General features: G+C 51.3%; 10 protein-coding genes across 10 annotated transcripts; 3 read left to right on the forward strand and 7 right to left on the reverse strand.

The window, feature by feature from the left end:
* Positions 1-1,823, reverse strand: BO88DRAFT_442940 (FAD-binding oxidoreductase). Its single transcript, XM_025709994.1, has 5 exons — positions 1,516-1,823; positions 1,358-1,461; positions 956-1,301; positions 647-885; positions 1-572 (listed from the first exon to the last, which is right to left on the reverse strand). Exons 1-5 carry the CDS (start codon positions 1,804-1,806, stop codon positions 68-70), a joined length of 1,485 nt encoding a protein of 494 aa, XP_025563985.1. The 5' UTR covers positions 1,807-1,823; the 3' UTR covers positions 1-67.
* A 308-nt stretch (positions 1,824-2,131) lies between these two features.
* BO88DRAFT_403819 (uncharacterized protein) lies at positions 2,132-4,098 on the reverse strand. The gene is made up of 8 exons (XM_025706455.1): positions 3,664-4,098; positions 3,581-3,600; positions 3,484-3,520; positions 3,361-3,431; positions 3,006-3,304; positions 2,881-2,955; positions 2,760-2,827; positions 2,132-2,711 (listed from the first exon to the last, which is right to left on the reverse strand). Exons 1-8 carry the CDS (start codon positions 3,851-3,853, stop codon positions 2,356-2,358), a joined length of 1,116 nt encoding a protein of 371 aa, XP_025563986.1. The 5' UTR covers positions 3,854-4,098; the 3' UTR covers positions 2,132-2,355.
* A 338-nt stretch (positions 4,099-4,436) lies between these two features.
* Positions 4,437-4,951, reverse strand: BO88DRAFT_257622 (uncharacterized protein). Its single transcript, XM_025702256.1, has 2 exons — positions 4,857-4,951; positions 4,437-4,790 (listed from the first exon to the last, which is right to left on the reverse strand). The coding sequence occupies exons 1-2, from the start codon at positions 4,887-4,889 to the stop codon at positions 4,539-4,541; spliced, it is 285 nt and encodes a 94-aa protein (XP_025563987.1). The 5' UTR covers positions 4,890-4,951; the 3' UTR covers positions 4,437-4,538.
* Positions 4,952-5,569: 618 nt separating this feature from the next.
* BO88DRAFT_403822 (MFS general substrate transporter) lies at positions 5,570-7,428 on the reverse strand. Its single transcript, XM_025706456.1, has 4 exons — positions 7,259-7,428; positions 6,461-7,197; positions 6,033-6,408; positions 5,570-5,921 (listed from the first exon to the last, which is right to left on the reverse strand). Exons 1-4 carry the CDS (start codon positions 7,370-7,372, stop codon positions 5,685-5,687), a joined length of 1,464 nt encoding a protein of 487 aa, XP_025563988.1. The 5' UTR covers positions 7,373-7,428; the 3' UTR covers positions 5,570-5,684.
* Positions 7,429-8,633: 1,205 nt separating this feature from the next.
* BO88DRAFT_257753 (sporulation associated protein) lies at positions 8,634-10,660 on the reverse strand. Its single transcript, XM_025702257.1, has 4 exons — positions 10,461-10,660; positions 10,105-10,357; positions 10,044-10,058; positions 8,634-9,994 (listed from the first exon to the last, which is right to left on the reverse strand). Exons 2-4 carry the CDS (start codon positions 10,262-10,264, stop codon positions 8,667-8,669), a joined length of 1,503 nt encoding a protein of 500 aa, XP_025563989.1. The 5' UTR covers positions 10,265-10,357; positions 10,461-10,660; the 3' UTR covers positions 8,634-8,666.
* A 1,407-nt stretch (positions 10,661-12,067) lies between these two features.
* On the forward strand, positions 12,068-13,095 carry BO88DRAFT_434422 (uncharacterized protein; the record flags this gene model as incomplete). Its single annotated transcript, XM_025709481.1, has 4 exons — positions 12,068-12,348; positions 12,450-12,540; positions 12,592-12,638; positions 12,664-13,095. Exons 1-4 carry the CDS (start codon positions 12,229-12,231, stop codon positions 13,093-13,095), a joined length of 690 nt encoding a protein of 229 aa, XP_025563990.1. The 5' UTR covers positions 12,068-12,228.
* Positions 13,096-14,731: 1,636 nt separating this feature from the next.
* On the reverse strand, positions 14,732-16,150 carry BO88DRAFT_424477 (S-adenosyl-L-methionine-dependent methyltransferase; the record flags this gene model as incomplete). Its single annotated transcript, XM_025708738.1, has 5 exons — positions 14,732-15,069; positions 15,130-15,566; positions 15,620-15,743; positions 15,790-15,919; positions 15,974-16,150. The coding sequence occupies 5 exons, from the start codon at positions 16,148-16,150 to the stop codon at positions 14,732-14,734; spliced, it is 1,206 nt and encodes a 401-aa protein (XP_025563991.1).
* BO88DRAFT_257822 (uncharacterized protein) lies at positions 15,963-16,724 on the forward strand. The gene has a single exon (XM_025702258.1). It carries the CDS (start codon positions 16,223-16,225, stop codon positions 16,670-16,672), a length of 450 nt encoding a protein of 149 aa, XP_025563992.1. The 5' UTR covers positions 15,963-16,222; the 3' UTR covers positions 16,673-16,724.
* A 3,338-nt stretch (positions 16,725-20,062) lies between these two features.
* On the forward strand, positions 20,063-23,542 carry BO88DRAFT_403829 (NRPS-like enzyme). The gene is made up of 4 exons (XM_025706457.1): positions 20,063-20,366; positions 20,416-21,173; positions 21,225-22,236; positions 22,288-23,542. Exons 1-4 carry the CDS (start codon positions 20,097-20,099, stop codon positions 23,416-23,418), a joined length of 3,171 nt encoding a protein of 1,056 aa, XP_025563993.1. The 5' UTR covers positions 20,063-20,096; the 3' UTR covers positions 23,419-23,542.
* A 1,820-nt stretch (positions 23,543-25,362) lies between these two features.
* Positions 25,363-26,322, reverse strand: eng2 (putative GPI anchored endo-1,3(4)-beta-glucanase; the record flags this gene model as incomplete). Its single annotated transcript, XM_025702465.1, has 1 exon — positions 25,363-26,322. A coding segment is annotated over one exon (960 nt), but the record flags the coding sequence as incomplete, so codon positions are not given.
* Positions 26,323-27,963: the final 1,641 nt, after the last annotated feature.

The raw sequence follows: 27,963 nt of genomic DNA on the forward strand, positions 1-27,963 counted from the left end.
ATTATAGTATCTAGAAATAGTGCTATAAACAGACATCTACTATCTCTCTATCTATTTATTGAAGGATCTAGAAAATCTTATATCCACCCGGCATCAACACTTGGAACACACTGTGAGGATCATACTTCTGGGCAATCGTCTGCAACTTGGCCAGGTTCTCCTGTCCATATCCATCAAAGATATCCTGGAACCATGCCGCATCACCCATGTAGTTGAAGCTGTCATACAGGCCCGCCTCCTGCGTGGCATTGTTGATCTTGTAGGTGGTCTCGACCACCCAGTCGCCAACAATCTCATCATACTCAGAGCCAATCCACTCAACGACCTCAGCGTAGCAGAGATACACCTGGTCCTTATCCAGACCAAGAGCATTTCCACCACGGGACTCGGAGGCCTCGAGCCACGAGGCACCAATAGGCTGCCAATCGAGCTCGATGATGGAGATATTAGCGGTGGGGATCTGCGCGTACAGAGAGGGCAGCTGGGCAGCGAAGGTGCTGTTGATGATGCTGATACCGCGGTAGAGGTCATCGTAGGTGGTTGCCTTGATGGTACCGGCGACGAAGATGTCACTGCAATGTTTATTAGTATACATGTAGCTAATAAGGTAGTTGGAATAAAGTGTGGAGGCGGATGTGGCGCGTACTTAATATGCGGTGTAACCAGCGCTCCCGTCTCAGCCGCAAACTCCGCCAAGGTCTTGAATCCCAGGGTGCTGCTCACGGCCGGAATGTCGGTGAACGGCTTGAAGATCTCCGGGTAGCTCTCCGTGGCGCTGTCGTAGAACATAATCACCGATCCGACGCTTGTGTTGCCCTCCGGCACGACGGCGGGGACGATGTGAGTCTTGGGGTCGGAGATGTTGGCCGCATAGGTGGCGGATGCCTGTATACCATGTTAGCATGTATCCTCTCCACTGTAACAATAACAGTAGGAATAAGGGTAGAGAGTATACCTCCAAAAACTGATCAATGTACTCCGCCGAGACAGTGTACGTTCCAGCCCAGACCTTAGTCGACGGAATAGTCTCCATGTCGAAGCGAGTCACCAGACCAAAGTTGCTGCTTCCACCCTTCAGCGCCCAGAAGAGATCGCTGTGGCTGGTGGCGTTAGCCTGGACGATGGTGCCGTTCGCAAGCACGACCTCGTAGTTGATGACGGTGTCACAGCCGAATCCAACCTGGTTGCCGTAGAAGTTAATGCCGCCGGCGAGCAGCAGGCCGGGGACACCGACGGGGCCGAGACGGCCTCCGGCTACGGCGAGGTCGTATGTTTCAAGGTAGTCGTAGACATCGCCCCATCTGTTGTGATTAGGTTATTTTCAATATGGTTTGTTGAAAGCGGGGGAAATAGGTACCTGTAGGCCGGGCCAACCGAGACAACGGACTGATCATCGGACAGTTCAAGGGTCGTCAGGTTGGACATGACGATGAGGACACCCTTGTCGATGTTGTTCGATCCCTGTAATTCTATCAGCACTGCACATATTTTAGATCCGAATGTATGGTGACATACCCTGATTCCCATATGTCCACCACCACGCACAGCAAACTGCGCCTCAGCGTCTACCAGCGCCTTGACACCCTGGCTCAATTCCTCCGCCGACTGGGGCCGGAACACGCATCCAGGCGACATGATCTCGGTGTTGGACCAGAAGTTCTGCGCCTCATACTGGTAAACAGTGGAGCTAGGCGCAAACACTGCGCTGGACAGAGACTTGTTGAGGGTCTTACAGCCAGCCGAGGTGGCCGTGGCGGCAGCCGTAGTGGCCGCCGCCGTCAAAGGGAGAAGGGAGGCGATGCGCATGGTGTATGCTACTTGACAATGGCACTGCGGAGAGAAGCAAAACAAAAGGAAGGGGAAGAGGGAGCTTTAACTGCGGCCCAGCCGGTGTGGAGAGCTAGCTAGGCTGGTAGCTGACGTGCCTGGCGGTAGTAGTGGTGGTGGAGATGCACCGGACAGCAGACTAGAAGCCCTTGGCAACGGGAGCCGGATAGCCGAGGAAGGAAGGATTATTAGAAGAACATGCCGTGCAGAATGGGGAGAGGGAGGGGATGGCTGGCCGCCACCGGGGAGGAACTGGAATCGGCGGTTCCTGACTGGAATCTGAGAAATTCGTCTCGGGCAAACTCCCGAGAGCAGACTAGTTAAGAGGGTAGTGGAGACGTTAGTGGTGGTTTAGTGAGGGTTAGTGAGGCTTTAGTCCGCAACACTAGGAGAACTTTTCCACCGATGCTCCCGACAATCATTCCAGACCAGACCAGATCGGATGAGAGGGTTTCCTGTTCACATTATGGATCTTTAACGGTCGCATTATGTCTATAACTCGTGTATACAAAGGAAACTAGAAAGAAATTATGCTCCAGCATGTCTGGTGTCTACCACGTTGAACTCCACTGTGCGGAGGATCCCGTCTTCCCCTTCACACGCTTTGGCCGGCAGAATGTGCTCCTCGCTTGCATTGTCGGTGCCCCCTTGCAATCGCGTCGAGTATTGCCGACTGTTGTTATTGAAGTCGGGCTGGTCGCGCGGAATCGAATTCAATGGATGGCCATACTTTCGTGATCCTGATTGGCCGTATGCGTAGGACGACAGGCCCAGCAGCCTGGGGAAGTATCGTCGCACAAACGGGCGCATGGCTGTCATGCAGCCACCGGTGATACCCAAGTTTAATTCAATTGTGCACCATAACAAGGCGTTGGTTGTGGCCCCTGATCTGTTAGCTGCGCTGATAGGGTAGGTGGATAAGAGCGACGTACAGGTTAGGTCGGTGCTGTTCATTAGAACATATAGACTTGCCAGTCGGATACAACTCACGATACCGACCCTGTCATTGTTAGATCCCAACTTCAACTAGGGTAAATCCCAATTAAGACTTACGAGCAGCCCATCGCCAGCATAGACCCGACAGCGACCTTTTGTCGCGCCGGCATCTGCAATCGCCGCAACCACGGACTATCCCTCGTCAGCATCTATATCATGAACCCCACAGAGAGATGACATACATCGGCACCAACACCGTCGCAAAATCAGTAAAAATTCCCAGTCCCGCATTGGCAAAATAAAACACCGGCCTGTTCATGCAGTTCGCCGGCAATTTCAAGTCCCACGCTGCCGCGATCGGCGAACAGCTAAACACATTGGCCAGCACACTGGCCACATTGTAGCCCACCGCGATGAAAACGATCGACCACACGGCTAAGCGGAAGCCATGACTGGGGAAGATGCGCAGGTAGAAAACGCAGACGGAGACTTTGGTGAACCCTGTCCCCGCGCAGTAGATGATGGCCGCGACGACGTTGAACTGTAGGTAGGGTAAGCTTCATCCGGACCAGTCAACAGACAAACAAGGAAGGATACCTTAAGAAACCAAGGGGTCAGATGATCCATGGGCACGTCCCACATATGCTTGCCCAAGCCAAAATCGAGCACTGTTGGTCAGCGGGGCCCGACACCGTTCATGGCTATCAATGGATCACTTACTCTTCAGAGTGACTCCAGTCATAACCGTCGACAAGATCTGCTATGGGGTCAGCTACGTGTATCTAGTACACTGGGCCAAAAATCAGATCATCCGTACCGCTGCGAAGATCATCAAGTCTAGTGTTCAGTTAGCTTGATTGTTTGCATACTTCGTCCTGCGCACCCCTCTGTAGCACTTACAGTCATCCCAGGATACACTGCGCACAACAACCACACGCGTCCAGGTGCGCACTATCAGCGCTATCAGCGCTATGGGGAGAAACACACAATTCACCACGACAAACTTGGCGCCGCAGTAGGGCGGATCGACGAAGTTGGAAACCTGGCCAGGAGGCGGCTCCATGGCCGGGATAATGGTGCTATTCGCCATATTGCAAAGCAGAGCTACTCATGGTAGCGCAGCAACAGCAGCAACAGCAGCAAAAGCAACAGCCCAGATCACTCCGGGGCCAGGACGGCGAGGGGAGCGGCTCAAATAACCCCAACAGCTCGACTCAGAATAGCACGGACTGATCCTGGTGGAGATGCTGATTACTATATGTAGGGTGGCATTGCATTAGGGAGCTGAACTGAGCTGACCTCAAATCTGGGACGCGGTTTGAAGGTGCATTATCCCCGAACGACGGACGGAAACCTTAAAGTCTTGGGCAGGGCGATTGGCGGGTGTCTGGATTCGGTTTGACTTTTGGAGTCTGGCAGTCGCGCAATCCGGACGGAGAGGGTCGGAAAGGTGGAGGAGAAGAGGGGGAGAAGTCGTCTAGAGCAGGAAACAAGATTTGATCATCATTGAAGGAAGGGCTTCGATGCAGGGAATGATGATTCCAGTGCTGTTTGGTGTCCACATCCACCATTGGGAAGAAGCAATCATGATGCCTGTCTGGGAATGGTGGATGATCAGAATGGCGCGGAGCGACGTCTCAAACAAGTATAGTTAGCTGGATTGATCAGAGTTTCCATTATTATTTCCATTTGGTGTGACTGAGTGACTGCGTGATTGTGTGCGATCGTGATTTCATGGCGCTCAGGCCCTCCAGGTACACGCTGGGCATCGTGCTTCATTCTATCCACTTCCTCGTGGGTACTCCATACACACAGGTTAACACTTGCAGGGCCAGGTTCACCATGACACTACTTGCTAGACTGGCAGTAGCATGTTCCCTCGGGGTGGAGTCAACCAGATAACCGAGGCGCGTGAACACTGAACAGAGCATATCCTCCCGCAAAGGATGAGTGATCGTCCATGATAGGGGTTGGTTTGCCCCTAGCTGTACTACTCCCTCGCCACCTCTTCCAAAGACACTTAATGTCTATAACAGAACACATTATTATTATTTTTGTTTGACACCAGTCATTATGACAAGGAAGCAACTTACCAGACCCAGACCCATGGGCCTGGCACCCATCATCTCGGCAACCGAGCCAATGCCGGGGAGGGTTTTATTGCCATCTGCCCCGTCGAATACGAGACAAGTGCCCCGAACTAGCCAACAACTCAGTATAGCCCAGCCCACGATTTATTTAGCTAGACCATTTAGATAATTATATTAATTGAAATTACAAAGTTGTCTTCCTCGAATCACCATGATGATTGTCTACTCCATAGCTTGCGAGGCAAAAGTGCCACAACGCACTAAACATTAGTTCCGCACCAACCAAGCAGTGAAGTGGATCATAGTCGGTTGCTCGGTTGTGCAAAAAAGTTTAACACTTATCCCTGGGTGATCCTTCGGGCGCGCACATGGATTGATTATCACCCTCCCCCTGCTGTTCCTGAAGAATTGATTTTAAATAGTGCGGGTGTGAATTTGTAGGATCAAAGATGGGGGGCACATTGAACTTACATTGGCGATAGCTTCATATTTATTTGAAAATGGGAAAATGGTCACCCCGTGTGGAGACTACTGGCACCTAATATAATAGACTTTGAAAGCACGGAAAGGAAATCTGGTCCGGAATAGATAGTTCCCCAACTAGATAACCTCCACTAAACCGAACCCTACAAGTGTCTCTTCTGGATGACATTTCCGCGGCGATACCCGGTCTACCCTATCTGCCCAGACCAGAGATACAGAGTGGACACTTGGCGGAGTGACTTTCTGCGTCATCATCTTATTTCAAATGCCGTGGTCTAATCACTATCTAGTATCTACTAAGCGAAGGACAAGATCATTATTCATAGCATCAACTACCGAGAAATGAATCTAAGACACTCCGACAAACCGTTTCATGGGCCCATACCGCCCCGTCACCTCGCGTAGTCCAGCGCCCCAAAGAAACAACGGCACCGCCAGCAATATACTCGCCCCCTGAATCGCTGTCATTTCTCCAAACACCTTTGCGGCGCCCTGTTTCGCGATCCAATCCGCCGCATACAGCGACAACAACATACCGATCGTATTCCGAATCACAAAAATAATCACCAGTGCTTCGCCCGTGATCTGAAGCAGAGAAACACCAAAAATGTTAGCATGTTTATGTTCACGTTCATGTTCATGTTCTCCCGCCAACCACGCACTATCCAACGCCACCATGCAAGGGGGTAAACTCACCGGCTTATAACAATCCAACGAATACGTGACCGCCACATTAGAAATAGCTGCCACTCCAAACGCTTGCATGGCGTATCCCACCGCCGCGCCAGCCCAGTGTGTCTGATTCGCCACACACAGTCCGAAGATGAGGATCCCCGCGGGTCCGATCGTGCCGGGGATGATGATGGCGGGGAGTCGGTACTCGGGGAGTCGTTGGCCCCCGCGTCGTCGGGTATAATATGTGGAGAGGATGTCGATGAGACGTCCACCCAGGTAGAAGGCTAATAGGGCGCCGATGAAGCCGGAAAGGGAGAGGAGGCCGATACTACCTGCGGGCCAGTTATAGGGCGGGGCTGTGAAGGTGCGGGATGCGGTGAGTTGGACGACGATGTTCCTGTACTCATTAGCTTGGGTTTGGGGAAGAGAGCATAGGGGATGGGGCTTACCATCCTACTGAAATACCGATGGTGAAGGACGACCATAGGAGTTGAGGATACATCGCGTTACGGAGAATGTCCCATACAGTTTGGAGGAACGATGCATCCGGGTTGTATCCCCGTGTGACGGAAAGCCAATCCCAGTATCTCGTCTTCTGGGAAGTGGCATGTCTCCTGAGATAAGTTGTTTCGCGAACGGTGAAGATAGCCACCACGAAGACCGCCCCAACTGCTATAGCGAGGAAGTAACACATCCAGCGCCAGTTCTCGTCCTGTACCAGGTATGCGTTGATGAGGGGTCCGAGGAAAAGGCCGCCGGTCAAGGCAAGATGGAATATCATCAGATAGTGGCCGCGTTCGTGCGGAGCGACCATGTCGCTCACCACGGCTGGGACGGTGGCATCGGCTGCGGCTGCGGCGAAACCGGAGATGATGCGTGAGGCAAGCAGCTCGCCGTAGCTGGTGGCGCGAGATGACCAGACATTCATCATGGAGAGGAAGAGCATGGAGATGAGATAGACGGGGCGTTTGCCGATGACGCGCATCAGTGGGACCCAGAAGATGTTGCCGACGCCGAAGAGGAAGACATTGAAGCAGACGAGCTCGCCGGCTTGGGTTTGAGAGACGTGGAATTCAGCAATAATGGCCTTGGTTGCGACGGTGAAGTTGCTGCTGTTGACATTGGCGAGGAAGGTGTAGAAGCAGATGGTCAGGTAAGTGGTGAGTTTGGCAGCGGTGGACCAGTTCTGAGATGTTAGCAAGTACACAGGGTGAGTTCGGCGTAGCGGAAGGCGATCACGATCGTACCTGAGGATCATTAGGGGCCGGAGTCATGGTTTCTTTTTCATTGGAGGGATCCGGGAGGCCATGCTCCTCCGCGGCGTGATCAATATGGCCAAAGCTGGCTTTGTCGTCTTCCATGGTGATGATGGTAAAAGGGCAAAGGAATAGGGGAAGGGAGTACTTCACTGGAGCTCAGTAACAGCTGGCATAGGACCGGCAATTATGTAGGTCATCATCACAGGGTAGATCCTGCGGAGTAACTTGGATCCCTTGGAAGACCCGGTGTCGGGATATCCGAGAAGCCCTCGAATCTGCTGCAGCCCCAAGACCAACAAAACAACAGAATCCCCCCGGACTGACTTCGCTTGGGTCCTAGTTACCCCGCCTTTCGCTACCCCGGAATGAGCGAGCTTGGCCTCTTGGCTCGTCTCTGCAGTTCCCTCTCGGGTCATCCGAGAGGATGTGAGAACGAAGCTAGGGTTTAGTCAGTCACCGGGCAGCTCGTTTGGCAATTAGACTGACTGGCCACGACAATTCCGGGATTTGCGTGACACGAGCTGGGATTCTTGCAGGTGGCGTGAAATCCTCGGAGCGACATCATCCATCTGGGCAACCTTAGACGGACATCCTATCACATGTCAGTGGTGAGTCAGGACTGTTTGACAGTACTAAATCACGATCTAGTATCAGATGGGACAAGATATCCAATCACCGATCGGGGAACATGCTGTTACTTTCAATGGGCGACTGCCCGGATGTTGGACTGAACCCCGTCTCATTTATTCCTCAGGCATGAATAAGGCACCAAGGTCGCGCTGGTACACCCAAGATACTTTGTTAATGCTCATAATGTCCTCAGGGAATAAATTGGGACTACTACCCATCATCTTCAGCATTCAGGATATAGTGTATCTTTTCGTTCTACCATGCTTTGTTGAGCAATTTATGTATAGCATAACACACAACACGTAGATGCTATCTCGGCTTTCACCGCCGAATTCATCAGAACTGTCCAGATGAGCAACAATAAGTTAGATGTATATTCAAGACATCTAGTTTGATTATATATTTTCATTGTTGGGTAGTCCTGGTGCTCCCTACTGGAATCATGCAGCGCTCACCTCGCGCGACAAAGAAAAATGAAATAAAGTAAAATACGAAATATATTTTGTTAATATAACATCTCCCATCCAGTTACTAGCCTCGAGACTGCCCACACTTTGTCTCCTATTTCTTTATGGAATCAAAGGGGATAAAGAAAAGCAACCCCTGAAGTTTGAACAGCTCCGAAGTCATCAGCTTCGAAATGCATGAGCTCTTGGTTGTCATCCTAGGGTGTCATCAAGTAAAGCAAGTTAATGTATAAACAACTAATATACTATCTAACAACATAAAAACGCTTGCAATCGTCTATCGTACATAATCATCAGCATCAGCAGCACAAGTCCGACCGTCTCATTCGCGGCCTCCCATCCACAGCCTCCCTCTTCCAAACATAATACTCGCATAACGTCCGGCGCCGCCGAGTCCGTTCGTCCCCGGGTACCTCTTCCGCCTCCTCGATCTCCTTATCATGGCCGCTATCCTTATCGTGCACGATATGCCTCCATCCCTCGATGACTTCCTCCACCTCCGCCATATTTCCAACCCCGAGATTGTAGGGCCGATAGTCCGGGTCCCGCTTGAGCCGCTCAATCACGCTGTAGTGTAGCTTGGCCCCTTGTGGCAGCGGCCGTCGCAACCCCCCGACATGCCATCGTGTCGATTGCACCCTTCCATCTGGAGCCACTTTGGCGCGCTTGATGGGCAGACACTCGAGCACTCGCCAGAATAACGTCTCTAGAGCCTTGCCCGAGTCATAATGGAGGGAATCATGCAGGATAGCTCGCTCAGCCTGGTGTATCACTTCTGGGTTGCTGTGCTCCTGCCTTCTAAAGTCAAAGCAGCCGAGCTTGTGTAACTGTTCAGGCTCGTAGGTAAGCCCGGCCTCGATGGATTCCTCGACCATCCACATCAGGGGGATTTGGCTGGCTACATAGTCTCGGCCCAACTCACGTGGCCATCCACCACCAACATCGCTATGGTCGCCAGCAAAGTAAACCTCCTCGAACTCCGTCTCTGGAGACGCCGTCAAGTCGCTACCCCAGAACTCAATGTCCGCCCGCTCAGCCCATGTACTCACCCGGCCGATCCTCCCATGCGCCCGTAGCTTCTCGAACAGCACTGGTTGGAATTTGATTCGACGTTCATCAATGCTAACTGCATGTCGCATGATTCGCGGTTTCGGCTGGATTCGCATGTCTCTATGATCATCGTAGATGTTGAACTTGGCCACGCTGTTGACTGTATCAAACAGCCCAAGGAAATGCACGCGGCCCACGGATCGACACATCGTGTCGCGGCACATGCGGAGAAAGTACTCGGCCTGTTCAGATTCCTTGCCGCTGTTGGCAAACTTGTACGATGTAAACGCTTCCCAGACAAGTGGCATGATCTCCTCGTTATCGGCTGAAATTAATCCAATAAAGTCAAGCATCTCGTTGAGGAACCGTGCCGTGTAGGCCCCACGCGAGAACCCAAACAGGTAGATATGCGACCCGGGAATCCAGCGGCGAGCGAGGAAACGGTATCCATAGATGACATGCTGGGCGAACGAGGTCGCGAGCGCTTCATCGATGATCGCGTTTGGGGCAATGTTGCTAAAGGGACGGACAGCCGCGTTGGCGAAGGTCCCAGGCCTGATGTCCTCTCCAATACCGGCTGTCATTATGTCAATAATTGATAATACCACCCAAGTGAGGCAACATACGCTGGTAGTAGCAGTCTAATCACGTCAGCCAGTGTCCAGTACAGTTATCAAGGTAACTCACATCGATTTTCTTTCTTGCGGTCTAGCATGCGGAAGATCTTGAGAATGTTGCTATCCCCGCCATCCACGCGGAACGTGTTCCCTGTTCCATCGAAACAGAGAACCAGCTCTCGCGTCGGACGGTCTGGCGGGCACAAGCAGTTGCATGGGTCGAGACTCATTTTGTTCTAGTTCGTAGCAGCTTGGAGTCTCAAAGGACCAGTGCCGAGATTGGGCGACGTTGAGCTTAAAAGGGCCAACATTGCCTGACAGCTCTGCTCCCACCATCAGCTGAGGTGTCCAGAGAGTTGGCAGTGTCGGGGCACTGCCGATCCTGTGGGGATAACAATAGCCTGGCAGGATGGCTGATTGACTCACCGCATATGCAGGGCTTAGCTCGTTGTGAACCATGAAGTCAGCTTCATGTATGAATTCAGCTGATCGACAGACGAATGGCAAGAGTTTGCTGTAGTTCGTGCTCGGACGATGCCTTACCGGGCCCTCTGGGGTCACTTGAGTTTGAGTCAATCTCGAGATAGACATCCAATCACCTTTCATCGCAAGAAAGGCTGAAGTCCAATCAGTCTGATATAAGCCTAGATCACCACTAAGACACATGGTCAGCATCGTGGCGCAATTCGTGTTCGAGCCTGGTTGGTGATCTTCAGGCGTCCAGTAAGCAGAATATGACCAATCACAGAATATGATGTGATACTGCATTTTTATAGACAATATATGCATGCATCGATGTTCATTGCAGAACCCAATCGGCAGTTTTAGCGACCCATTGTTGACCAGAAAGGCAACTCGTGTGCCGAGTATCCTGCTTCTACGGGGGTCTCCGGACTCACCAAGTCACCCAGTCAACTGCTTCAAATTGCCTCTATGGATTCACGAAAGCCCTGATTTGCCCTTTTAGAGAACTCTGAAAGGATGGCTTCAGCTCTTGGCCTACTCGCATTGGCAAGGTCGGCCAACGCCACTCTGCCTTGCATCTGCACAAGGCCGCCTTCCGGTGCAAGTGCGTAATCAGGTCAACCGTCTGTGTAGTGATATCACGACAGGGCAGCCGAGCCTTCCCGGGAAGAGGTGCCCGGTCTTGTCTGTCTCAGAAGTATGGTTATATGGCGCAGTCGTGGCGAAGGAGACAGTCTACTTTCGAGCCGTCGAAATTACTTTGATCATGCTTCAAGTCAGCATCAGCTAGACATCGGAAGGACGACCTTAATTCGCAACCACTCTTCTCAGTGTTTTCTTATATATATTGGGGTATTACTCTGCATGCGCATGTGCTAGGGAATATGCCTCCTGTAGCTGTAGCTGTCAAATGACACTCAAATGTCATCCTGTCGGCTATTAAGGGAGGTCGACAAGTATCACCCCTGATAAAGACATTGATATGGAATGTCTGATTGTCCCCAAAACGCTGTGTGCTAATGGTCCGCTTCCCATTAAGTGTAGTAGAGAGTGTAGCTGCCCAATGCTATTGTTCCAGGTGATAAGCTCAGTTTGAGTTGGCTAGTTTTGCTCCACTTTAGCGACTGGACCAAAGAATGGATGCCATGAATCGAGTGGGACGAGCCGGTCGATCATTTTTTACTGGGTATCATTCGTCCTCGCAATCAGCTGCTCGTGATAACCAAGGATAATCGGTTGAAGCAACTCAGGCTAGACACGTTGCCGGTCGCTGAGACAGTCATTGTGGCGATATGGCTATTAAGTCTGTTACTTTCCATTTTAAATGGATCAAGGTATACTGCTTTGATGCAGTAACATATCCTAATGTGATGATGGAAGCTAAAAGCATAGAGTAGGAGTAGAGGAGAGAGAGAGAGAGCGCGAGAGAGAGAGAAGGGGAGGAGGATGGTGTTGACTCCTCAGGCATCAAGAGGAGAGCCTCCGCCAAACGACCAAACAGTGCAAACACCCACCGGTCCTCGATGATCTCACCTCTCCCCTTCTCTACCTCCATCCCTAAGGATCACCAAGCACTCCCGATTGCACAATGGATATCTACAAATTTGCTGCTGATTTTACTAGCGTTGGTGTGGGCGTTGTCACAGTGTTCTTCCTACCAGCGATCTTATAGAATACCTTCATACCATGACTTCAAGCGGCCCTTTCTTCTAGCATCTCAATTTCAACAATGATACCTCATCCTACGTTCTTTGGCGTGTCGCATTCACCAGAGGACATTAAGCCTGTTAGCTGCAAAGGCTATGCCACCAGATTGCAGAATCATGGCCTGGAGTCTGGTGTGGATATGGTGTGTTACCCCCGCCTATCTACCCTATTGCCTCAACATTTACTACAGAGACAACAGACGTCGGGTCACTATCTAACTGACCGGACAAAGTAAACAAATAGGCTATACCTACCAACACTGCCCCTCCAAGATACCCAGAGGCTCCGAGATGTCTTACTTTTGACATGGGGTCAATCACCCCTGCGCCGCAACGTACAAAATAGGCATGCTGATTACGGATCGCTCTGAAACCGTCGAGAACAGGCCGAATGAACCATCATAGGGTGCAGATATTTACTGCCCAAGAGGATGTACGTAATCATATAGGTTACTCAGGATACTAACAGCAGTAAAGCCATAGCAGAGTATTGTTGCCGAAATTCGACTTTGGAGCATGTTTTCACGGGGTGGGAAAGACAGGGAGCAAGTCAGCAGTACACTAAGTTATGGTTGGAGATGACGCCAGGGAACTACATCGGTGATTGTCACCTGATAATGGATCCCTGGGGAGATGGATATAGCTCTATGAGAGGGAAACACTACCTACCGACCTACCTCGTCTTGCTCAGGATTCGCCTTACCGAACGACAACCTAAACAACAAGCAGCAACAACAGCAGGAAAACAAGGAACACACGGAGCCACCAACCAGCCAATCACCACCAGCCCCAGCTTAAGGAATAGAATTAACCACAAGGCTCAAAGCTTAGAAGGTACCACTACCGTACCATACCCGACTAACCAGGACACCAGAAGAAAGCGTTCGTAAACCAGAAAGATACCAAACCAACCATCAAAGCTCTCCGTGATATTACACAAATCCCAAGGTAAAAAATAAAAGCAAGAACAACAGCATAGCCACGAAGTCAATCCACGGACATGACCGAATAGATAGAACCAACCCCAAGAAACCAGGCACGCCTTAGGCCAGGACCATGATCCATGGTTCAGATAACCAGGTCCAAGGGGTAACCAAAAGTAGAGTGAAAACCCGTGGGTTTATATCTCATTATCTGATACAGTTAGAGAAACTCAAGTAAACAGGTTTATTCTTGGTCAATTATGCCAATGTATGTAGGCGACCGCTGTCCATTAGACAGCCTTCAATCGATTGCGCGGCGATAGCAAGTCACCTTACTGCCCACCCCGACCGCTCTTCTTACCGCCCAAAGCGGCAGAACTCTCTCGACCTCGCAACGAAAAGTGCGGATATAGACGGCTATAGACGGATATATTTTTCGTACAGCTCCGAAAAACTGAGCTCACAATCTGTACGTTTTTTGACCGCCTTCAGACAGGGTGGCAGAAATGGTTCCTACAGTAAACTACTAAACCAGTGAGTGATGGTTAGCTCTCAGTATGTGTAGTGGAGTTGGAAGGGGTATTACCTTCTTACTCTTGTTCATCTTCTATTCATCTTGTCGGTCGGTAGCCGTCGGCTTGATAAGTACTTGGTTCTGTAGTATGGGCAAGGATCAAAATATACAACACATAATATATATCTACAGACAGAACAACTGAACAACACACAAAGAACTTCAGAGCACACTGCATCTGTGTAACTGTGACAGCCTGAATCCCAACTCTCTTGACTACTTATATATCTCAGCCTACCATAAACTTCTAGTAGTCACACACCCACTACCAACAAATAATGAACTAAGTATATCATACAAAGAAACTCTATACTAGCGGTGAAACCACAACCACCACCCACCATCACAATCCTAAACCACCTATACACAGCATAAAGTTAGCGAACAATATGACACAGCACGCCAATTCCCTCCCTCTCCATCCCGTGCATCTGAAACGGCAATCGTGCAGGAAATAAACGAATCTATATATGCATGCATGCATGCACGCATGCGGGATATAGGATAAATCTATGACGCAAGCTGTCGAGTATACTAGCGAGATGAGGGGAATGGAGGGGCAAGGGATATACTAGTACGTATGTGTAAAAATAGATAAACTTTTGCTTCTTGCATTTTCTATAACATAAGTAACTGCGTATGCAATTATGCGAGATTGTCACCTAACGGGGTTCTGCAGCTGTAGTAGCTGCAGATATCATCGAAGACAAAAATATAGATAAAGGTTATTTATCAGCAAGGGGTTCAGTCATTATTGCATGACATATACACACGGCCGGGAAATAGGCAAGCAGTCATGGCGTTCAGCTGTCAGCTGTGACGCGGTGACTCTAAGAAAGGTTCAATATGAGACGTTTCAAGCAAGGGATTGATGACTTCGTATCACATTATATTATCTAAACCAGAAACGAAACAGCTAGCCACCACTGGGATATCTAAGAAACTAAGCGAAACTCAAACCAGAACGCGCACAGACAATATGATAGATCCAACGCCGAAGAAATTAAACGAGGTATCAAGGTTACGCCATCAAGGACTGGAACAGCGTTGGCTTCGCTTGGGTACGGCTTCAATCACAGACTCCATCCCCGGGTTACTGTTCCAAATGCCGGTGATTTCCAATCCCGCTTCGTCGAGCAGCTCGCGCCACTGGCGTTCAGAGCGCTCCACACCCGATCCGATGCTCATCATCTGGATGTCCAACGATGATTGCAGGAGCGGGGCGTTCGTGTCCGGTAGAACAAAGTCAGAAATGATGATGCGGGAGTACTCAGGATCCATGGCAGAAATGGTGTTGACCAAAATCTTGCGGCAGATGTGGTCTGGCCAGTCATGAAAGATGGCGCGGAAGTAGTATGCTCTGGCGCCTGTGTGTATGTTAGCTTTGATATTGAAACGATTGAAGGTCCGTGAGAGATATTGCATACCCTTGATAGGTTGTGGGTCCAAAAAGCTGTACCCCATTCCTTCGATTCTTCCCCCAGGACAGCGAGACACCACCTTGGGCAGATCTTGTAGGACGAGCCGGCCAGGGACCTCGGGGTGTGCATCCTCAAACTTCACCAGATCATGGCCCTGGTTACCGCCTACATCGACGAGGAAAGCAGCCTCCTGGTGATGCACGGCATCATTCGTCAATCGCTCGACGGGATACACGTCAAACCAGCTCGGCTTGCCATGACGACGACTAGACATGTACGAGTTGAAGAGCGATTGGCGGTGCTTGTTCTGCGCAAGCCATTCAAACTGGCTTTTCCCGACTGCCCATTGCATGGGTGAACGGGCATACTCCTTTGGGGAGATGTAGCGGTGTTCCCGAAAATAGTCAGGAAGTTTAGCGAGGGTCGGAAGCGTCAAGTCGTATCTATGCCGTTAATATTGCATGCAATAGTGCAGGTAATCAATTTAGCGACTTACATGCAAGGAATGCCATCTCTTCCGATCGGCTGAGTGAGTGCAACTGTCTTGTCGGTCGCAATGTATATTTCGGATTCTGGGTTTGCGCACAAGCCCAGTGCGGTCATGACTCGCATCAGACGGACTATAGGTATGAGCAGGGACCGTGTAGATTTTGGCGATCATCTTACCAATTAATCCGCGCTCAGCACCAGTTTGTGCTGCCAGCTCTGTAGCCGACATCCCGCGCTTGCTTTGCTCCACCAACAATGGGAAGATACCCAGATCCATAACGGTGCGGAGGGCTGCATTTTGCGGTGGCTGCATGCACGTTAGGCGATAATCACCTGAGCGGAAGGGGAAGAAGCAACTTACCTGGTAGATCAAGCGCAGTACCGTCTCCGTTGGTGTCTCAACTGCAAGACGCAGCTCGTCGATCAAGCCGAGCAGCTGGAAATGCGACTGTGCAGAGCGGCATGCACCTTGGTCCTGCAATGCTGTCTGCTTGATGGTCTCCACTAGGGAGAGGACCTTGGACTGGTCGGCAGTCATCTTTTAACATAAAAAGTAGTAAATGTGAGTAAATGTGAGTAGATACAGAAGACTATGCTATAGTTGGGTGGTATGGGAATGCGTGAGATGCAAAGATGTAGCAGCGGTGAAACAACATGCAGGTTAAGGGATTATATAGCACTTTCCGCGGAACAGAAAACCAACCCAAAACTGGAAATATCCAATAATTCAAGCAGTCGATCAATCAGCAAGGATGGCAATCGCGCAATGATGCCCGTACCCGGACTCCTGGAAAAAGCAAGCCTGGCAGGCCGGTCGCATCCGCCAGGTCTCCAAGGCAAGGATAATTGCAGGACACTTCAATCTGGGACTTTGTGTCGATGCTTTTCCAATAGTTCCGGATGCAGATTGTCGGGCGAGGCCCTAGATCATCATGACACAATAGCAGTAGCAGACGCATCGCCGCATGAATCACGTCGCACGGGGCAGAGGTTGAAGGTGGTCCAGCCGTATCTTTTCCGACTATTCTCCCCAGGCTTTTACTTTTTGTGGTCCAGCTGACGAACCTCCTCCCATTACGGGACGCCCAATCTATCTGTGGCAATGGCTTTCAATAGCCTGAGGTCACTTTCGCACGGGCTTTGCTCCCCTCCTCCTGATGAAAGTTCAATGAATCCTGGCGCATATGCAGAACTTTGTCGTAATCCGGGCTGCTCCACCCATTGTTTTAGACACACTCAGTAAGAGGTTTTCCCGCTAAATAGATGCGCAGTACCGCTGGGTTGGGGCCTCCCGATTACCCTGTTCCTGGACCAGCGCCACAACGCCACTCCGAAAGTACTAAATGCTAAATGTCCGTCAGACCCCGTAAGATGGCCACCGCTCCGGCTGGCCCAAGCTCCTCCAGAGTCAGTATGTCGGTAAGTATGTATGTATGTACGTGTGTGTGCTTTATGTATGAAGCTATGGCTCCCACTAGCTGTCTGTCCGACACCGAGATCGCTAGGTAAGATCGTCTGGTCTGACCACACAGATGTGCCCAACATAGCAACAAAGAAGCGACCCCTCCTCGGGGTCTGCTACTAGAGCCAATGTTTCAATCAGGCGCTCCTACCGGATGGTGTATCGAGTATTCCGGCCACTGTTGCGATATTAAGCCATACGGATCCGTTCCAGGAACCTGGGTAGAGACCTGTATGTGGAATCCGATTGGTGTCTGGTCTAGACTGGCCGCAAAATAGACTCCAGGTCCGTGCTTATCGCCGTCAAGTGAGGCAAGCGTATCGACATCTAACTAGAAGTCTGAGTGTGGTGTGCAATACGATCGACCAAGCTATGAATTTGTCCGACACGTTTGCGATCGCAGTGTCGCAGTCTCGGGTCCAAATGATATTGTCGCTAGTCCTGGTGCTAGTACCACATAAGTATGGAGTGAGGCGACAGATTGAATGAACAACTGCAGGGCCATACCAACAGTATGGATACCGGCCGTGGTGACACCCGCGTAGATCATTGTTTACTCCCCGGTCCAGTCATTCTACCCTGTAGTGTCAAGTGTTGGTTGTTGCTTTTTTATCGATGTTACTATTATGGCCCAAGCATCGGGGAGGAACTGCGCTTCTGCCTTAGCTAGTTGAATCGGACTCTTGACCACACACACACAAAGGTGCTTATCTCTCCTGAATGTCCATTGATGAGAGCTATAGGGTGATTAGTTTGGCTAGACCGTCGATCCCTCAACAATTCCGCCTTACGTCAAACTCCCGGCTGCTATTTGGTACACGGACCAGCCAATCGTGACGAATTATCGCACTATTTCAGGAAAAAAAGGCGGGAGATTAGATAGATCATGCGCTGGTGACCCAATATTGGTCATTTCTTTTCCAGCTCCCCGGCTTAGGGTGGCGGATCGGATAGCCGGCATTGTCGATAGGGGTGCTTGTGTAAGATTCGGTGAGCGGCTAAAAGCAGGTGAAAGCAGGTGAAAGCAGTCGATAGGCCAACCACAATGGATACTGACAGCATTGACGCCTTCAGTCTGCACCTCATGGCAACTAAATCCCAAACCTGCAATGTTACCGGCGGATCAACCTCCCGGCCCAGGTCGCTCCACTACGGACGGAAGTTATGGGTACATACCTTTATCCTAGCGCCGGGGCCCATTCGGGTATTACTATGTGCCAGGTGAGTTTTCAACAGCGGCAATATCTAGAGGGCGCTTCCCGGCAAGTCACGGAGGACTTTTGCCTCCGTCAGACAGGTCACATCGTAAGAAGTACTGCTTGGTTTGACCCACTCGAGTTCAGCTCGTGGCGTTCCGATCGGATGGGAATTTGGACCTATTGATAGAGCAGAATCGATCAATGATCGGGCTACCGTGTTGGAGAATCTTCTAGCTCCAGTGGCAATCATTGTATGTGAAACCGACTCCAGATCCAGAAACAATATCGAAGTCATAATCATATAGAGCGTAATATTAGGAGAAAAGAAATTTGAGCAGGAGTGAGGCGGAGAATTTGTCAATCGAGCACCTCGCTCCGGTATTGCGGATATTCGCACGGTCCACACTGGCCAAGTACCGGGCTTTGATGGACGCAAAAGGAGAAAAGTACCAGCTGCAGAAGTCCGGTGCACGGGCCAGTTCGTCGACTTGAAGGGCGGCCATTACGGCTAGTATGACAATAAATGACTCGACCTAAACTAACGAATTCAATTCCAAGCCATCTCGGGTGGCGGTGCAGGCGTGAGACAAGTTCACTGTCCGCCGTATTCCGTACTTCCTGACAGTGCAAGGGGTCGGTTGTTTTCACTATAGACCGGAGATGCCCCGTCGAGACCGGGGCTGAAGTGTGCGACAGCCATATTCTTAAGGCCCCACTCCAGTAGACAGGTCAGAAACAGGCCATCGAGGAAGGTTGAACACGAGTACTCGGACATGGCTTTCTGCACGGGTACATCGTCTTTTTGTCGGTGGAGCCAGCATCCCCAGCCAATTTTGCTGTGACACTCTATTTTAGGGAGGGTGGGCATTTGTCAGCCTGAGAGGACGTCGGGCCTCGCATTCCTTCCCCAAAAGTCCCAACCCCAAGGCTAGGGAGCGAACAAAGCCGAGGAGGAAAAAACAAATATAGAGGAAAAACAAAACAAAGAGGGGTTGTCCACTGCTTAGCTGTCTCTGTAAGAAAAGCTGATCAGCGATCGATCATCCACTCCCGAGGGCGCGATCCAGGTTCCTGGGCCGGGAACCCGGTTACTGGGGCGGGAGTTCATCCTAGCCTGCCCTAGTCCCTCGGCTGGATGGACGCTGATTGTTGACAATCCCTGCACTATTGGGGTCGTCCTTATGTCGCGGGATGCAACATTATGCAACCAGCCCATCATGCTGCGAACTGTGCTTCCGCTCGTGCATCATCTGCTGCAGTGTGACTGACAAATTTCACCGCACCCGCGCGCTGTCATCCAGTCAGCTTGAACCATCGCACGGACGGGCAGGAGCTCTGGTGTCATCCCAGACCAAATCAAGCCAGCTCTGTTCCTTGATTTGACAGCACCTGATCGCGATCGTGCATCCATAGTCCGGCCAGATTTGGGCCCGTGCTGGCTTTAGGGTTCTGATTAGCTTTAGGACTTGCCACAGTTCGCATACGTAGTGGCCCCTGTAATTAACTCTCCTGATAGTCCTAGTGTCTGAGGGGACGTCATTCACAGTGGAGATCATCAGCCTAACAGTTTGCGTTTCCTAGTCATACACCGCTTCGTTTTGTGCAGGGATCGGAAACCCAAACTGTGGGAACCAACAAGCCGCGACTGTTCCTAGGTCCGGGCTCTGTTCAACTCCACCGACCTCCAGGCGAAATTGCAAAAATGGTCGATGTATCTATCCACCTCAGCCTAGTTCTTGGACTTAAATAGACCCTTGTCCCCCCCCCCCCCCCCACATAAGCACCTCAGGTTTATCTGATGTACAGCTTCGTCAACTTTCATCATGGGAATTCCTCAGTATGAAGGGGTCACAGACCAGGCCCCTAAGCCGACAACAAACACCACAGAACAGGTTGTTGCACGCTTCGGCCGTCTTCATCTCTTAGATGACTTGATTCGCCTGCGAGCAGCTGATTATATTCAACATCCCATCTTGGCTTATCCCAAGCCCTCTGAAAACGGATCCGTGTCCTATGAGTACTTCAATGGTCAGGATCTTGACTGCATGATCGACTATGCAGTCTGCACATTAATGGACTACGGTTTCAAGCCGGTATGTGATGAAACGCTGCATACCAAAGCTGAAGCTGACTTTCTCTTAGGCCCGAAAAGAAGGGGCAACAGTTGCTCTCTTCACCCTATCAGATCTCAACATGGTGATCACTTTCTTCGCTCTTAGCAGACTCGGATATACGGTCATGATGTTGTCACCACGCCTATCGGCCACAGCATGTGTCGCCTTATTAGACACAGTCGGTTGTAGCACAATACTCTATGGCCAATCGCCGAATATTCGCGCCACAATGGGTGAAGTCCTTCGTCTAAAATTAATTGCGTGTCGCCCAATCATCGAAAGACCTTCTCCAGAGGATCTATCAGAAGACTCTGATGCTGTTGTGATATGTCGGAGTCGTCGTCCGGAACTCCAAGTCGAAAAGATTGCTCTGATCCTGCACTCTTCAGGGTCAACAGGTACCCCCAAGCCTCTCTATCTAAGTCACAAAGCCTTGATGACGCATCCGATGCGGGGTCCTGGGTTCACTTCTTTCAATTCATTGCCATGGTATCATCTTCATGGGCTATCCACGGCCCTACAAGCCATGTATATGCGACGAACAGCATACATGTGGGATGCCTCCCTGCCATTGACCGCAAGCACGGCTGTCGCTGCTCTGGAAGCAGCACAACCCGAATCGGTTCAAGGTGTACCATACTTACTCCAACTCCTTGTCGACAGCCCACGCGGGTTGAAAGCGTTGAGAGCTTGCAAGTCCGTCACATATGGCGGTGCACCATGCCCCGACGAGTTAGGTGACAGACTTGTGGATGAGGGTGTCAGATTCGGTGGTTCATTCGGGCTGTATGTATCCATCAGCATTCTCAGCTAGCTGTGTTGCTAACTCGCTCTTAGAACGGAAGCCGGACTGGTCGCAGAGTCGATTTCCCGCCCAGCAGGAGACCCCTTCTGGAACTACATGCGCTTCTTCGACAACATCAAGCCGTTTATTTGGATGAAACCCATCAGTGACGCACTCTATGAAGTCGTCTACCTCAAAGGCCACCCTGCATTGACGGCCTCGAATTCCAATGAGCCCCCTGGCTCATACCACTCTCGCGACGTCTTCACTCCCCATCCAACACTTGCCGACCGATGGAAGTATGTATCGCGTCTGGATGACCGAATCACGCTTGTCAATGGTGAGAAGGTCCTTCCTCTCCCAATCGAGGGCTGCATCAAGCAGAGCCCTCTTGTTCAGGAAGCAGTTGTTGTCGGTGTCAACAAAGCCGTTCCTGGCTTGCTGGTTTTCCGTACAGAAACCTCCCAGATGTTCTCGGATGAAGAGTATTTGGATCTTCTTTGGCCAACGGTGGAAGAAGCCAATTCCCGGGCAGAGCAATTCTCTCAAATATCCCGCGATATGATCCTTGTCTTGCCTATCGACTGCGCCTGTCCTCGTACAGACAAGGGATCAATGATCAGAGCCCAGGTCTATGCGAAGTATGAGGAAACCATCGAAAATATGTATACGAGACTTGAACAAACAGCCGACGGGACTCTCAAGCTGGACTTAACCGCAACGGAGAACCATCTGATGAAGCTCTGTCACGAAGAGCTTGGATTCCCCATCTCTACTCCCAACGCCGACTTCTTCGCCGAAGGCTTAGACAGCCTGAAGGCAATCCATCTCCGTCGTTTGATATTGAGGGACTTTAAAGTAGAGGACCCCAAGGACATCGGCCACAATGTCGCTTTCGAAACTGGAAACATTGTTCGCTTAGCAGAGCACATCCACCTGGTTCAATCTGGCCAGCGTGATGTGGCTGAGGATGAGGTCGCCATGATGCCAGGTCTTATTGAAAAATACTCCGTCTTCCAGAGGCATACACCAAGCCCCAGCTCCGCAGCAACGCAAAAGAGTGTTGTAAGTTTTTCTCCTAGCCAACTCCATCGAGTCATCAACTAACAAGTCTAGCTCCTCACTGGAGCAACTGGTTCTATTGGCGCTCACACCCTCTACAAGCTTTTGAACGACGACAGTGTATCTGCCGTGTACTGCCTGACACGGAGATCTCAGCCCAAAAAGGCTGTCATTGACACCCTCGCACAGAAAGGCCTCTCGGTCCTTCCTTACCGACTGCAGAAGATTGTCGCTCTCAACAGCTCTCTCGAAGAGCCTGACCTGGGAGTCGGTGAGAGAATGATGGCGGAGATGCGACGATCCGTGTCTCTCATCATCCACACCGCATGGCCCGTCAACTTCAATCTTCCCCTCATGAGCTTTGAGCCTCACATCAAAGGACTCCAAAACCTCATCAACCTCTCTCTATCCGTGGACCTCCCTGAGCCAGCAGTTCTCCTCTTCTGCTCCTCCATCTCAACAGCTCTCGGTGCATCGTCCGACGTAGACGAGACTCCCATCGAAGATCTAGCTAGCGCTCTTGAGATGGGATATGGACGCTCAAAACTGATTGGAGAGAAGATCGTCAGCAATGCTCGCAGAGCTGGTGCACGTACATACTCCCTTCGGATCGGGCAAGTGTCCGGTCACTCGAAGAAGGGATTGTGGAACGACTCGGAGGCCATCCCTCTGATGATACGTTCAGCTCTGACCCTGAAAGCTTTGCCTGACCTCGACATCACATGTTCCTGGCTACCCGTGGACAAGCTTGCCTGCTCCATGCTTGAACTGGCCCGTGCATGTTCCTTCAACTCCCTCGAGGAGCGCTGGGACAGCACAGCATCCGGCGAGTGGGTCGACGACACCATCTACAACCTTTGCAACTCGCGTGCCTTCACATGGTCATCTTTGCTCGATACACTCAGACGCAGCGGATTCTCATTTGAGACCGTCCCGTTTGAGAACTGGCTGCAGATGCTTCGCGAAAGTGAAGCTCGAGGAGAGGAGATGGTCAACCCTGCTGTGAAGTTGACGGCTCATTATGAGTCAATGTACAGCGAGAATTCCCCGAAGCCGGTCAGGTTTCTCACCGAAAAGGCAGAGAGAGATAGTATGACGCTGAGAAATGGCCGGTTGAGGATTGTACAGGATGGTATCCTCACTCGGTATGCGCAGGACTGGTTGAAGCGATGGAAGTCAGCTTAGAGGGCCCATGAGACTACGATGATCTCTTCATGTCGATATTTGTCTGTAAATAGTTCACGATCTTCTAGATACCACATTTGGCTTTGGAGTTAGCAGTTTAATTGATGATTCTTACAATGAAGAACTTCAAGATAGTAAAATGTAATACCTTGTGATTATTCGGGTCGGGGAGGACTAAAGACGAGCTGGTATCAGCGACGGAGAGACGAAGAGTGATGATTGCAAGAAGTGGTGCAGTGGTTGACCATTGGTAAAGTGACGATTGAGACACCGTTGCTCATTTCGTCACTGCCGTCACATGACGAGACGGCATAGCGCAAGTGTATACTCCGAATTCTACGGTCTTTTGAGTGCTTGTATATTGTTACAGCAACATAATTGTGGATAGTGTATCTTATTCTATTTGATTAACTATCTAAGCTCTGAATTTCAAAGTATAGCCGAAAGAAGGCGGATATCGAACGCGATTGAAGGATGTGGACCGGAATTGCACGTGGAATGCTTCAAGCAAGGCAACCAGCCTATAGTACATACAAAAACAGTAGGTTGCAAACAAGGCCTCTCCCTACGAGATGTGAATGAAGCAGAGTGAATACGGGTAATTCACAAAGTACCAAAATCACCCCCTTAAGCCAACAGAGCAAAAGCAAGGATACCGACGACGCTGGAGGCACCAAGACTCAACTTGCTTGCTCCACCAGTGAAGACAGGTGTTGAGGGGGTAGTAGCGGACGAGGAACCGGAGCCAGAGTGGCCGGACTTAGATCCAGAAGCAGAGCTGCCCTGGGTGGCAGCGGCAGCATTGTTGGCAGCAGCAGCAGAGGTTGGCTTACGGATTGATCCGCTAGAGGAGGGTGCAGTGGCAAATGCATGGCTGGACGAGCTGGGGGCAGGTCTGCCATATGCAGCAGCACTTGAGGGGACAGAGCCATAGGAGTCAGATCCGGCCTGGGACCCCGACGACTGGCTGGAGCTTCCCTCGCTACCATTGGCCACAGCGCTTGCACCGCTAACACTCGATGCAGCCGGGGCAGCGCTTTGTTCACTGCCGATAGCTTCCGCACTTGCGCCACTAACGGAGGCAGGCGTAGCAGAAGAACCGGCATTGGCGACAGCAGATGCAGGGGTGCTCTCATCATCACCGGCTTGTGTGCTTGCGCCGCTCGCGTTGGACGCAGTTGCAGCATTCGAAGAGGCGCTGTCATTACCGTTGGCCTCGGCGCTCGCACCAGTGACGCTGGATGGGGTGGCAGAAGCGACAGCTTTAGCCTCGGAAGAAGCAGAGGAGTCCTCGCTACCATTAGCTTCGGCACTCGCACCGGTGGTGCTGACATTAGAAGGTGTGGCAGAAGCAGAGGCACCCTCACTGGCGTCGCCGCTTGCACCGGTGGTGCTGATATCAGATGGTGTTCCAGAAGCAACACTGCCAGCGTCAGAAGCAGATGAGCTCTCGCTACCATTTGCTTCCGCGCTTGCACCAGTAGCAGTTGAGGGGGTAGTTGCAGCGGCAGAAGAGCCCTCACTACCATTAGCCTCAGCGCTAGCGCCAGTAGCGCTAGCTGGCGTTGCAGTCGCAGAACTGCCCTCGCTGTTGCTACCCTCGGTAGCCTCGGAGCTTCCGCCAGCCAGAGCGGCCGCAGCAGAGGAGCTCTCAGCAATCGGGCAGATAGTGGTGGTCATAGTAACATAGTGAGTCGACGTCGATGCAGAAGAGCCGTTCTCATCCGCGACAGAGCTCTCGGTTGCTGCGGCGGCAGTGGTGGTTTCAGCCAATGTCATCGTAGCGGTTTCGGCATCAGCGGTGGTGGCAACAGTAGTAGCAGCGGCAGTGGTCGCAACAATGGAGTTGGTGACTTCCTTAACAGACGAGACGGTCTCAACGACAGTAGCTGCAGATTCGACGCGGGAAGCAGAAGCAGAAGCGGAGGCTGCGGCGCCAGTTTGGTAAATCTTGATGTAGTTAATCTCCCAGTAGGACTCGGCGAAAGCCGCTGGGTTCTCGGCGACATAAGCAACGCAGCTCTTGAAGGAACTGCTGCTATCGCTCACAGGACAGCCAGAGGTGCTGTAAACGCCGCCAGCCCAGTCACCACAAAAAGTAGTGTCGAAGATGAACTGCTGGGCTTTGAAGTGTTCGGCGATGCTGCACGAGCCCTGCATGTGAGCCATCGGAGTGCCGAAAGCAGTGACATCGGGGTCGCCTTTGGTGATAGAGGTGGGGATCGAACCACGGGGGAAAAACCAGAACTTGAGGAATTCCTCTGTCCACTGCATAGCGTAGACACCGCCACCGTTCTCGTTGAACGGGGTTCCAGAAGAGCCTTGGGTGCCCTCAACAACACATCCAGTGGTACCAGAGTCTTCACCACACTCCGTGGAGGAAAGTGTGCCGGTCATCTTCTGGCTGGAAATTTGGCAAGTACCGCTCGTATGCAGGACGATCTCGTTGGCTTCGTTCTTATTGACACCTTCAATGATATCGATCTCACCATCCGTAGGCCAGTCTTTGCCTGTGGACCAAAAGGCGGGCCAGGTACCGCAGACACTTCCGGGCATGTGCTCGAGGTCGATGATGAACAGACCTTCGTCATAATATTTGTTGCTCCCAATGCGGACCGACTCCCGGCCAGGACCGTTGGTGCTCAGCTTCGTGGTATGGTCGACACCCATGTAGAAGGTACCGTTCGAGTTGACCTTGACCAGCCCCTTGCTCTCGGCATAGCTTTGATTCGCATACGTGACGAATCCATTCGTGGGGTCAGCACCTGTGTAGAAATCGAAAGCCGTCAGGAAATCCTCGCCCTTCCAGGTTTCCACAAGTTGATAACCGCTGGCCGCGGCGGGCAAGATCATCGATGATAGAGCGAGCGACCCTACGCTCCATACTAGGGATGAGGTAGGCATTGTCACTATGTTCGGTCAAGCAATTGCGTGGTTAGAGAGGGTAAGTCCCGAGGACTTTCAAGATTAGAGAAACCAGAGGTTTTAGCAACGAAGATTTATTCGAAAACGATCGACGTTTAGGACGAAAAAGAATGGAAAGTAGCCCTCTAGGCGTACAGAGTGCGAAAAGGAAGGTAGCACAGGAAGTGCAGAAATCAACTGCTAGTCAAGAAATAAGAAAATAGAGAACGTATGTAGGGAAAGGATGGGCGAAAGGAGAAATATGTAGAGAATGTACACAACAATGTGGGAGCATGACGCAGACCGGGGGTAGGCCGGGCGATATACGAATAATAACAGCAACACCCCGACATGTAAATTAGCGTGGCGTCTGCGCAAGTGGCTGCAGGCCGCTAGCATTATTCTCAAGATCCATAGCAAATCAGCTTGAGTGTTCTTGTCGCCTGGGCCATTCACTGGGCGGCTCGTTGCCGCCCATTGGGAGGACGACGGTTCGTGCCTGGGAGGGGTCGGCAGGTACACGACGAATCAGAGCAAAAAGAAGGTTACAGACAGAATGCGTCTTGATGAGTCCACAGCCTTCATTCTTTGGCCAGGCATGTCGGGTGGATCAGCGACAAAGAGCAAGACCATGATGGTGGAGCCTGAAACACGACCAGAGAGCTCGGCGGGATGACATGAAACAGGAGAAGCCCAAAGATTCGACTAGCACAAGGGTAGTATTTTTTTCTTCACGTTGGACAAGCCAGGTCCTAATTTAAACGAGAACTTTGCTCCATGTCAGTTTTAAACTCCCTTTGTGAACCATCAGACCCAGCGACCGAGTAAAAGAGAATTGGCGATGTCCCTGCCACTATCCCGGCAACCGTCACATTCCCAAGCCATCAAGCCAACAGCTGACAGGTCGCGATCGCTGAGCAACCGGACGAGATTGCCGATCCGGGGCACCACTCCGTGGCCTGGGCTGTGATCGGGATGGAAGCACTCCGTTGTGAAAGGCGAATTATTTTAGGAACATGCCTTCTATTCCAGTAGACTAGAGGATGAGCCGACGTTGTAGGCTAATTGAGTCTAGACACCGGGTGGGGATGGGCAGACCACGCCGTTGTTTCTTGGTGCCGACATGGCGGAAGTTGGAGGATCACCTAAAGAAGAGACGAGAATAATTGGGGGTGGATTAGCCACATCACGGCGTGCGTAAAGCGATCGCGTTTCCAGGCCAGATAAAAGCAAGCAAGGCGCTGGAGCCCGATAATTTGATCTAGAGAGAGATTGGAGATGGAGGCGCATGAAGAATGAAAGATGGAATCCTGGAAGAATGCAGGCGGAGTCTAAAGCGGACTAGCGCGGTGAGCCACGGGACCGGGCGCCTCTCTCCTGTGGCTGGAATGGGAAAGCCCATCGGCATGGGCTGAGCCACCTCCCCCTGGCGACGACCATCCTTCTCAAGCCGCTATTCCCTAGCTGGCTTGGCTACTATTAAGTTTTTTAGTGTATACCGATCCTGCCATTCTATGCGATACAGATTCCAGTCGCATAGTTGAGCTCTGGCTTTCCCCCATAACCCTCGATACTACTTATTCCATGGGTCGCTAGTAAACATTGATCTCTGTCCAATCCAAACCCTTGGGGCAATGTCCG

Source organism: Aspergillus vadensis, assembly GCF_003184925.1.
Source record: "Aspergillus vadensis CBS 113365 unplaced genomic scaffold BO88scaffold_8, whole genome shotgun sequence".
In the NCBI taxonomy this organism is placed as follows: Eukaryota; Fungi; Ascomycota; class Eurotiomycetes; order Eurotiales; family Aspergillaceae; genus Aspergillus; species Aspergillus vadensis.